At 39.3% G+C, this 12526-nt stretch overlaps 1 protein-coding gene across 2 annotated transcripts in view; it reads right to left on the bottom strand.

The window, feature by feature from the left end:
- Window positions 1-12526, bottom strand: part of LOC100448455 (phosphoserine phosphatase-like) — a 49891-nt gene that overhangs the window by 14323 nt on the left and 23042 nt on the right. For both annotated transcript variants that reach the window (XM_054560557.1, XM_054560556.1), the window contains exon 6: window positions 11687-11727. In XM_054560557.1, coding sequence (XP_054416532.1) covers window positions 11706-11727 — 22 coding nt within the window. In that variant the 3' untranslated portion in view covers window positions 11687-11705. The remainder of the gene's footprint in view (window positions 1-11686; window positions 11728-12526) is intronic.

A 12526-nucleotide genomic window follows, 5' to 3' on the forward strand; every position in this document is an offset into this window, starting at 1 on the left:
TTTCTATAAAAAATACAAAAATTAGCCAGGCATGGTCGTGTGTGCATGTAGTCCCAGCTACCTAGGAGGTTGAGGTGGTAGGATCACTTGAGCCTGGGAGGTTGAGGGTGCAGTGAGCAGTGATTGTACCACTACACTCCAGCCTGGGTGACAGGGCAAGACCTTGTTTAAAATATATATATATATATATAAATATATATATATCAGTGGTTGTAGGGTTAGGAAAAGGGAGAGAAGAATAAGTAGGTGGAACAGAGGACTATCAGGACAGTCAAACTCTTCTATATGATACTACAATGGTAGACACATGTCATTATACATTTGTGCAAATCCACAGAATGTACAACACCAAAGTTTGGGTGATAATGGGGAGTCAATGTTGGTCCATCAATTGCAACAAAGGTACCACACTGGTGTAGGATGTGGATAATGAGGAGGCCGTGCAGGTGTTGAGGCCAGGGAGTATTTAGAAACTCTCTATACTTTCTTTCTTTCTTCTTTGGTTTTTTGAGACGGAGTCTCGCTCTGTCGCCCAGACTGGAATGCAGTGGTGCAATCTCAGCTCACTGCAAGCTCCGCCTCCCGGGTTCACACCATTCTCCTGCCTCAGCCTCCCGAGTAGCTGGGACTACAGGCACCCGCCACCATGCCTGGCTAATTTTTTGTATTTTTAGTAGAGACAGGGTTTCACTGGGTTAGCCAGGATGGTGTCAATCTCCTGACCTCGTGATCCGCCTGCCTTGGCCTCCCAAAGTGCTGGGATTAAAGGCTCTTTTTTTTTTTTTTTTAAAGACGGCGTCTCACTCTGTCACCCAGGCTGGAGTGCAGGGGTGTGATTGTGGCTCACTACAACATCCGCCTCCCAGGTTCAAACGATTCTTCTGCCTCAGCCTCCTGAGTAGCTGCAACTACAGGTGTGTGCCACCACACCCAGCTAATTTTTGTATTGTTAGTAGAGATGGGGTTTCACCACATTGGCCAGGCTGGTCTCAAACTCCTGACCTCAAGTGATCCACCTGCTTGGCCTCCCAAAGTGCTGGGATTACAGGCATGAGCCACTGCACCTGGCTGGAACTCGCTATACTTTCTGATCAATTTTGCTGTGAACCTGAAGTTCTCTAAAACATAAAGTCTATTTTAATTTTCATTTTATATTTCTCCAAGAAAAAAAAGAGTCTATTTTAAAAAAGAAAACAAACTCTCATAAATAATTGAAACAAGAACTTATAACAATATTGAAAATGTAAGAGCCCAATTTTGAAAAATCTGAAGGACCTAAACAGATAATTTACAGACAAGAAAAACAAACAGCTAAGAAAGTACATGAAAATGTGTTGACTGTCTCCACTAATCAAACGAATATAATGAGGTTATATTTTTATTTTCCAAATCAGAAGAGATCAATCATATGAAATATCTAATACTGGCAAGAGTCATATGAAAAGGACTCAAATACTGGTGGGAATGACAATTAGCCTACAATAACAAATTCCTTTCCAGAAAGATTATACAAGAACAAGGGAAAAGAACAAATGCATGGTGATGCAAGTTGGAGAGAATTGGTGTGCATAAACTAGAGAGGAAAAGACACATCAGAATTTATGAAGATCCATGTCACTAATGGGTACTATATCCATAGACCATGACCAGGAAAATCACAGTGAAAGCCTCATCCTTCCCCAAGAAAGACTTTGAGGCAAACTCCTGTGAATTCCCAATACCCCATATACAATGCATCTGTAACAACACTCTCCTTACTTCCCTCTCTGGTTTCCAAATTTCTACTCTAAGCATCTCAGAGCTCCATTTCAGGAAGCAGGGTTGAGCTCCTCCTCACTCCTCAAGAATGCCATATAGGAAGCATTTCTCCTGCAGCCTGCTCTAACACTCCCTGTGTGTATGTGTGTATGTATGTGTGTATGTATGTATGTATTTATGTTGAGACAGAGTCTCGCTCTGTTGCCCAGGCTGGAGTGCAGTGGCATGATCTCATCTCACTGCAACCTCCACCTCCTGGGTTCAAATAATTCTCCTGTCTCAGCCTCCCAAGTAGTTGGGATTACAGGCACGTACCACCATGCCTGGCTAATTTTTTTTTTTTTTTTTTTTTTTTTTTAGTAGAGATGGGGTTTCACCATGTTGGCCAAGCTGGTCTTGAACTCCTGACCTCAAGTGATCCCCCTGCCTTGGACTCCCACAGTGCTGGGATTACAGGTGTGAGCCACTGCACCCAGCCTAACAGTCCCTGTTCTTGAAAGCTTTTTGTCTTGTGCTTTCCTGTCACTGAAAACATTGTAATGTGGCTCAGTTTTCTTCCTGTCCCCAAGGCCTGCTATTCTCCTGGATGATACCAATATCCTCATGGATGACAACCAAAATCCACATCTGGGCCAGGCTCTCAGTTCCTTGACTTCCCTAACTCCAACGAACCTATATCTCTACTACACTTGGGCCACTCACAACAATGGCTGTACTCCAGATTCTGTAATCACCCAGAAAAGCCCCCATACTGAATAAATCTTGCCTTCCCACTCTCCAACCACATTTTCTATCCTTGTAGTTCTCTCTGTTATGCCTACTACATCTACTCTCTGACCTCACCCAGGCCTTCAGTCTCTTGAACCCCTCTCTAATTCTTTCCAATATCTCTTCTCTATCTTTATTTCCTTCTCTACCAAATCAAGAAAACTTGGTGTCAGTTCAATCCTTCTTTTGTCCTAACTTCCTTCGCTACACTGTTCTTCTATTACACCAACATGGAAAGAAAAATCCCGAATTGTCAGCCCTATATTTGGATTGCCAAATGCTGCTTAAAAAAAAAAAATCAAACAACTCATAAGGGTTATATCACTTCAAATCACTATTTCCACTTCGATGGAACCCTAAGCACTTTCTGCAGGCTTTCTGTCTTTCCTTAGCTCTCTCCAATTCTCCATAGCGGTGATTTCAAACCTCCTCTCCCCTCTAATGATCTCCTCCCACACATTTGGCTGTTGGGCTTGCCTACACTTCCAAGAAAACAAAAGCCATTGGACTGGACACCCTTAACTCCCCAGTCACTATATCCAGAAATGTTCTCCTTCTCGGAAATTCCACCCAAGAATCTCAGTCCTTTAGGTACCCTGAATTTTTCCCTATCACCATCTCTAGCTTTAACCCCTCCCTTTCACACCAGTTTTTAACACAATTAAGTTTTCAAAGAATAGATGAAAAACTTCTTTGCATCTACATCAATCCTCCAGCTATCATTCTCTCTACTCTGCTTCACAGCCAAATCTCTAAAAAGAGTTGTCTCCATGGCAATCTGGCTTCTTTTTCCACTATTCCACTAAAACAGCTGCTTCCATATTAAAGAATGACTTTTTAAAACATATTTACAACTCATTCACAAAGACCAATTTCCCTACTACATAAAGGGTTCTTACAGATTAAGAAAAAAAGGATCAACAGTTTAAAAGAAAAATGGTAAAGGATATGAAACATAACTCACAAAAAACCATACAGTTCTCTTAAATGTATGAAAAGATGCTCAACCTCACTGATGATCAGAGAAAGCCAAACTAAAGCAACACTGAGATACCATTTTTTATCTATCACACTGGCATACATAAAAAACTTTGAGAATGCTGCATTGGCGAGAGTTTGTGTAAACAGATACTCTCATATAACCTATAAATATTCATCAGAATTACAAATGCCCAACCCCTCTGACACAATTCCACTTCTGGAAACTTATTCCACAGATACACACCCATACTTTCAAAGTGACCCATGTACAAGGTTATTCAATGTAGCATTGTTTTCAAGAGAAGAAAACTGGAAATACCCTTAATGTCTATCAATGGGGGAGACAGACATGATTAAATAAATTATGGTTTATTTACTTATTTTTATTTACTGAGGCAGGGTCTCGCTCTGTCACTCCTGTTGGAGTGCAGTGTGGCAATCATTGAACTAGGAAGGATAAAGAGTCATTGGCCAAGACAAGAGTCAGACATAGTCTTTCAAACAGAGATGATTTGGAAGCTTGAAAAAGCTTGTCTGGTCCTAGGAACAACAAAGACCTAGGTAAGGGCATCATGAGGGGCTTCAATAAATATCCGTCAAATGAATGTAAAAATGGCAGACATAAAAGACTAGGGTGGGTGAGGATAGGGTGTGGCGGGGTGGGGGGAATCCCTACAATGAGGCTGGAGGAGGCAGCGATCAGATCGTGAAGGGGCCTGCAGGTCACAATGAAAGTTTTAACTAACACTGGACACAGTAAGGAACTACCAAAGGTTTTATCATAGTGAGGTTAAATGGAACAATTTAGATTTTAGACACAATGACTGACGGCAGAATGAAGGATCAACTGGTGGGGTTTGAAGTAAGGAGGGCCACTGACTGAAGCCTTCAGAAGTAACCTAGCCAGCAAACCAGATGGATCTCAGAGCAGGGCAGGAATATCTAAAGGAGACTGAGAAGAGGATTTATAGGGGTAGAATTGAAGGCTAATGAGATGTTGGAGCTAAGGAAGGCCCAGATGTCTAACTTCAGTGAACTGCCATGCTATAAGCAGGAGGATGACCAATTTTGGGAAATGTGGTGGGGAAAGTGATAAGGTTAGTTTGAACATGGAGAATGTGTGGTATTAGAGTACATGTTGTACCTGTGGGGGGTGGTGGGAGAAAGGACAGATGGCAGACAGGCAATGACAGAGCAGCTGCCCTGGAAGTCAGGCAGAAAGCCAAAGAAGGGAATAAGACAGCTCTAAGAGTGACAAAAGCAGCAATGAGCTAGCCAGGCAGCAGACATCTGACAAACACAGTAGGCTGGAGTAGGTGGGTGCTGATGAGTAGAAAACTGATACATACCACCAAGGAAGGGTAGAGTAGGAACAGCACTCTGAAGAGCTGCCAGTGAGATACATCAGCTTGAAAAACTGGCAAGCTTCTGAAGACGTCCTAGAACACCAGAAATCAACTTTCATTATAGGTCTTCTTTTGAGAAAGGCAATGTGATAGAGAAGTCCGAAACAAAGAGAAGAGACCTTCCCCAACATTAGTGAAACTAAGGCAATGGAAAGCAGCTCGCTTCCATAGATGACATTATATAGAGAATGATACTAGACTACTAAGGCTGTGAAATAGATTCTTAAGTTCTACTGCTTCTAAGTTGCACCTAAAACAAGATTCAGTTGGGGACCTTGAGAGAGATGAGTCTGGAGGCAAGAAAGTCAGTCAGATTACTGCAATAAACAAACACACAAAATAGAATATGGTATAAGTTTATATTGCAGATTAACACAAAGAACAATATGAAAAATTATCTGTTCTGCTTAAAGCACAACTTGGAACAAACTACTGGATACATGAAACCAAAGTATAGTACAGGTTATCTGCATAAAGTAAAAAATAAAAACAAACCAGTGATAACTTTGAAAAAGAATAATAAAATGAGAGAAATCTATCTACTCAGTGTTAAGGTTTACTATATAGCTACCATATTTAAGACAGTATTAGCAGAGGAATAGACAAACAGATCAATGGAGTAAAATATAGAACCAGTAACAGACTCACATAATATGCCCACATAAAGTTGCAAAAGCAATGCAATGGACAGCCTTTTCATCAAATGGTACTTGAAAAAATGTATATCTACATGCAAAACAATAACGTTGAACCCTTCCCTTATACCACATGCAAAAATTAACTAAAAATGGGTCAAAAACCTAAATTTAAGTCCTAAAACTATAAAACTTAGAAGAAAACAGAGGGCAAAGCTTCATGTCATTGGGTTTGGCAAGAATTTCTTGGATATAACACCAAAAGCACAAGCAACAAAACAAAACACAGATTACGTTGGACCTCAACAAAATTACAAACTTCTGTGAATCAAGGATATTATAAGAGAATGAAAAGGCAATCCATGGATGGAAAAAAATGTGTGCCAATCACATATCTGATAAGGAACTGAAATCCAGAATATATAAAGAGCTCCTACAGCTCAACAACAACAGAAACAACCTAATTTTAAAAATGGGCAATGGGGCCAGGCGTGGTGGCTCATACCTGTAGTCCCAGCAATTTGGATGGCTGAGGCGGGAGAATGACTTAAGCTCAGAAGTTCAAGACCAGCCTGGCCAAGACAGTGAGACCTCATCTCTACAAAATACATTTAAAAGTTAGTCGGGGGCCAGGTGTGACGGCTCACACCTGTAATCCCAGCACTTTGGGAGGCCGAGGTGGGTGGATCACCTGAGGTCAGGAATTCAAGATGAGCCTGGCCAAAATAGTGAAACCCCATCTCTACTAAAAATACAAAAAATTAGCCAGGTGTGGTGGTGGATGTCTGTAATCCTACTTGGGAGGCTGAGGCAGGACAATCACTTGAACTGGGGAAGAGGAGGTTGCAGTGAGTCACGATCACGCCATTGCACTCCAGCCTGGGCAACAAGAGCAAAACTCTGTCTCAAAAAAAATAAAAATAAAAAAAAGTTAGCTGGTTAACTTTTTACTACTTTCTACTGTGCTGTAGACCTAGCTACATAGGAGGCTGGACTGCTTGGGTCCAGGAGTTTGAGGTTACCGTGAGCTATGATTGGCACCACTGAACTACAGCTTGGGTGACACAGCAAGACCCTGTCTCTAAAAAAAGAAAAGTAAAAAACAAACAAACAACAACAACAAAACACACACACACACACACAAAACCCATTAGGATGGCTATTATTTAAAAAAAAAAGCAAAAACAAAAACAAACCCAAAATGAAACAAAACCCAGAAAATAACAAGGGTTGGTGAGAATGTGAAGAAATTAGAACCCTTAACATTGCTGGCGGGAATGTAAATGGTACCACTACTATAGAAATCAGTATGGCAATTCCTTAAAAAACTAAATATAAGTATTAACATATGATCCAGCAATTCTACTTTTGGGAATATACCCAAAAGAACTGAAAGCAGGAACTTGAACAGATATTTACACACCAACATTCGTAGCAGAATTATTCACAATAGCCAAAAGGTGGAAACGACTCAAGTGTCCATCAACAGTGAATGGATAAATAAATGTGGTATATACATACAATGGAATGTTAGCCTTAAAAACGAAGGAAATTCTGACACATGCTACCACATGGATGAACCTTGAAGGCATTATACTAATAAGCCAGTCACAAAAATGAAAATATTGTATGATTCCACTTATATGAAGTACTTAGAGCAGCCAAACTCATAGAGAAGGAAAACAGAATGATTGCCAGGGGCTGAGGTAAGAAGGAATGAGGAGTTAGTGTTTGAATGGGCACAGAGTTTCAGTTAGGGAGGATGAAAAAGTTCTGGAGATGGATGGCGGTGATGGTTGTACCACAATGTGAATATGTTTAACACCACAAAACTGTATACTTAAAAATAAAGTGGTAAATTTGGTATAATTTTTTTTAAAGACAGGAGAATAAAAAGGCAAATCACAAACTGGGAGAAAATTTTGCAAAAAATTTATCTGACAAAGGATTGGTATCCAGATATTTAAAGAACTCTTAAAGCTCAACAGTAAGAAAATAAGTATCCCAACAAAATAATGGGCAAAAGATCTGAACAGATATTTTTATCAAAGAAGATATATGGAAGGGAAATAAGCACATGAAAGATGCTGCAAACTATTATCATTAGGGAAATAAAAAGTAAAACATAAAATACCAGAATATGCCCACTAAAGTGACTAAAAGGAAAAGATCAGCTATACCAAGTGCTGTCGAGGATATGGAACAATCAGTACCCTCACACATTGTTGGTGCAAATACAAAATGGTACAACCACTTTGGAAAATCATTTGACAGTTTCTTAAAAAGTTGAACAAACTCCTACCATATGATCCAGCCATTCCTCTCTTGGCTATTTACCCACAAGAACAGGAAATGTATATCCATACAAAAGGTTGTATATTAATGTTCATAGAAGCTTTATTTGTAGTAGCCAAAAACTGGAAGCAACCAAATGTCTATCAGTAGATGAATGGATAAAACATATTTTGGTATATCCATATAATGGGATACTACTCAGCGACAAAAAGGAATGAACTACTGAAGAACACAACAATATGGATGAATCTCAAAATAATTAAGCTAAGTAAAAGAAGCAAAAGGGAGTATATACTTGTTTTAAAACATAGATTTTATTATTATTCAAATATGATGAGGCCAACAGATCAGGAGATGATTGCCACTGACAAGATAGTTACTCACAGTTCTGAAGAGGAAGGTGCACACCATGCCACACGGGGGCCACATGAGGAAGCACTAGGGTCAGTCAGGAGGCCAAGGGAACAGGGTGAAAACATTGGCAAGAGTCTTTATGTGGTTTCGGTGGAAGGAATGGGCAAGGCAGGGTAAGTATGTTTAGGACTGGCTAGTTTGAATAATTTCAGTGAGTTTTGCAGCATAGGGATGTCCCTAGTTTCCTGTTACCTGATCTTGAAATGAACAGGGCAGGTGGATAGTAGCAGAGAGGTGTCAAAGTCCTGTGAGAACCACATAAAGGAGGCAGCTAGAGTATTATTGAGTTATTCACTGTCTCTAGGAATTGGTTAGTCCTGTCAAAGGATCAGAAACACATGATTTCACTTGTATAAAACTCTAGAAAATACAATCTAATGATTTCACTGGTATAAAACTCTAGAAAATACAATCTAATCTATAGTGGCAGAAAATAGATCAATGGTTGCTTGGAGAAGGAAGGAATGGGCAGGGGCAAAAGGCAGATATTATAAAAGGCACAACGAAACTCTGAGGAGAGATGATATGTTCACTCTTTTGTTGTGGTGATTCCCTGCTGTATACATGCGTCAAAACTTAATAAATTTTACACTTTAAATGAGTACAGGTTATTGTTATGTCAATTATAAAGTTCTTTAAGAATTATAGGAATAATCAATGAAAAGAAATACAATGAAAAGAATTTCATTTTTATTGTATAACAAAAATGAAACAAAGCCAAAGAATAGTTATTTGATAAATTAACAAACAGGTAAAAAGACACAAGTTAATATTATAAATGAAAAGTGGGAATAATTACAGATGTAGTAGATAAAAAACTGAGATTATTTACAACTACAGGCAAATAAAACTAAGAGAAATGAACGAATTTCTAGAAAAAGAAATTAAAAACTAGCCCAGGAAGAACAAAAGACCTGAATATTCTTTACAATTAAAAAGGTTGACCGAAAGTTCAAATTTGTCCCACATAAAAAACACTGGAACCAGATGGTATTATAGGTGAGAAAACAAGAGTAAATAGTTCCCAGCTCATTCTAAGGAGAGAGCAAAACCAGGCACCAAAACTGGACAAAAACATTACAAAAAAGAAAATCACAGGCTCACTGTTACACAATGATATATATTCAAAAATCCTAACAAAGTATCAACAAATTGAATCTAGCATATAAAAAGATAAATCATGATCTGGTTGAGTTTATAAAAGATATACAAGGATGTTTTAACATAAAATCTATAAATATAACTCACCCATATTAAAAAAGCAAGGTCATACTACCATTTCAATTGATGTAGAAAACGTACTAGATAAAAATACATGAATTCAAGATTTAAAAAAATCCTCTAAAATGGAAATAGAAGAAACCTTCCTTAACCTGATAAAACAGTCACTATTTTAAAAAAACAACACTGGCCGGGCATGGTGGCTCATGCCTGTAATCCCAGCACTTTGGGAGGCCAAGGCAGGTGGATCACGAGGTCAGGAGATCAAGACTATCCCGGCTAACATGGTGAAACCCCGTCTCTACTAAAAAACACAAAAAAATTAGCCAGGCGTGGTGGTTGGCGCCTGTTGTCCCAGCTACTCGGGACGCTGAGGCAGGAGAATGACGTGAACCCGGGAGACGGAGCTTGCAGTGAGCCGAGATCGTGCCACTGCACTCCAGCCTGGGCGACAGAGCGAGATTCCATCTCAAAACAAACAAACAAAACAAAACAAAAAAACAAAACACTATGCAATTATCTTCAACAGAAACAGAAAACATTCCTTTGAATATTCCTCAGGAATAATCTACTATCACCTCTGTTCAATATTGCATGAAGAGTCTTTGCCTTTGCAATAAAAAAAGAAATTTGGGCAGGCACACTGGCTCATGCCTGTCATCTTAGCACTTTGGGAGGCTGAGATGGGAGGACGGCTTGAGCCCAGGAGTTCGAGACCAGCCTGGGCAACAGAGCAAAACCTTGTCTCTACAAAAAATTTTTTAAAAGAAAAAGAAACTAGAATTATAAAAATTAGAAAGGATATTAATACTTGCAGAAAATCTGATTGTTTACACAGAAAACCTACAAGAATCTAGGCCAGGTGCAGCAACAGAGTGAGACGCCATCTCAAAAAGAAAAAAAGGAAAAGAAAAGAAAACCTACAAGAATCAACAGGTAAGTTATTAGAAATAACAGGGTGACTTTGTCAAGGTGACTGTGTATAGAATTTTTATACGGCTAGCGAAAATAGCCACTGATTTGCACTCAAGAAAGGGTCTGTTAGAACTAATCTAACAGACTAAGCAAGAACTAATCATGCGTAAATGCTGATAAGGAATCAAATAGGAAGGAGTGGAAGGTACATAAGAAAGGCAGAAGTGGGAAAAATAGTAGAAAAGTGAGGGAACTGAGGCCGGGCGCGGTGGCTCATGCCTGTAATCCCAGCACTTTGGGAGGCCGATGTGGGCGGATCACAAGGTCAGGAGATCGAGACCATCCTGGCTAACACAGTGAAACCCCTGTCTACTAAAAATACAAAAAATTAGCTGAGTGTGGTGGCGGGCATCTGTAGTCCCAGGTCCTCGGGAGGCTGAGGCAGAAAAATGGCGTGAACCCAGGAGGCGGAGCTTGCAGTGAGCTGAGATAGTGTCACTGCACTCCAGCCTGGGTGACAGAGTGAGACTCCATCTCAAAAAAAAAAACAAAAAAAAGAAAAGTGAGGTAGTTGAAATCTGACATCTTAAAAGATTTCCCTATGAAGTACGCAGCAAGATCAAAGGCTAAGAGAGAAGGAGAGATAGTGGGATATGGTTTTTTAAAGTATTAAGACTAATACTGGTGCTATAGAAAATGGCAGGAAGTGCTGACACTAGGCAGCCCAGCAGCCCTGAGGGCCCAGGTGAGATAAGACCCATTTTTCCAGGATTCTTTTCTGAAAAAATGTTCTAAACACTAATGGTATGGAGAACATACCATTAAGGTTTTGCTAGGTGAATATAATGAAACTATGTGGTTGAGTACTGGGAAGAGAATGGTTGAATTGCTGAAATACAGAGTCTAGCATTGACAGGAAAGGAAGGCAGATACTAGACACGATTAGAGAAAATAAAAAATTTAAGTGGCTAAAACCCCAAAAGTTTAGAACATTTTATAGTGGAAATAACACAGAAGGTAAACTGGGAGGCCCCAAGAAGCTAATTTTACCAGAATTTTTTGGAGCCTATTATAGTTGATGGGCTATAGTCCTTGAAAAATCAATAAATATGACTAACTTTATATACAGTTCCCCTGAGATGTATAGATCTCAGCAAAATGCAAATCCTTTACTATGCACCCCCACCCCAGATTATGCCATAAGCAGCTTGCTAAATAGCCCTTCAAAATTCCATGTTTCCTTTCCTCCTCTACTTCTGTAGAAAAAACTTAAAAAACCATTTCAGTACTTACTAGCTTCCTTTAAAGTTAATTATGCTCTTTGAACATGTGTCCTAAAAAAAAGAAACAAAAACAGTTAATTGTATCTAGGTTATGTGAAGCATTCATCAGCCTCCTATTGACATAAATTATCTATAGGCAAATTTTCTATATAAATAACTTTACCATGAACACTTCTTCAACTTTGGCCTAATAATTTCACAAAAATTAGGCTGCAAGTCACCATATTTATCAGATACTGGGAGGTGATAACTTCTGCGGCTATGACACTAATCAATACTGAAATCTCTTATCTTTCCAGGATGATTGTTCATGTATTCAGTGTTTGCAAAGAGTTCCTGCTGGGCTAAACACAGTCCAGTGTGTACTCTACGAAAGAGTCCATGAGGCACACGTGGGGGAGGGTAGGAAGTTTAATACTTTCACAGTGCCTGTGGAGAGGCTGGCAGTGATGAAAGCCTAGAAAACTCATGAAAGGCCCTTTTATAACCAGATTGAATGTAGAGCACAAAAGCAAAGTCAGATGACCCACTTAAAGCTTTGCCGTTACCGATGAGAATTCATTCACATTCCAGATTAGTCTCTCTCTAGAAAAAGCAAATTTACCTAAGAGTTGGAAAATTAAGATACATGAAGTATAATTCTACTAAGTTCCAATCTTTCCTTCTCAAATATCAGCCTAAGTCCTAGGGTCTGTGGCCAAAGACAAAAAATACAAGGCTCTGAGAAATGTGCTCCTATTTATCTTGGCGTAACAATCTCTGACTGTTGGGCTTTGGGGAAATTTAAGCTCTACAATCCATAGATCAGATCAGAAGTTTAGGCTAGTAATATTATGAGAGGAAATAGTTT

Source organism: Pongo abelii, chromosome 6 (assembly GCF_028885655.2).
Source record: "Pongo abelii isolate AG06213 chromosome 6, NHGRI_mPonAbe1-v2.0_pri, whole genome shotgun sequence".
Classification (NCBI taxonomy): Eukaryota; Metazoa; Chordata; class Mammalia; order Primates; family Hominidae; genus Pongo; species Pongo abelii.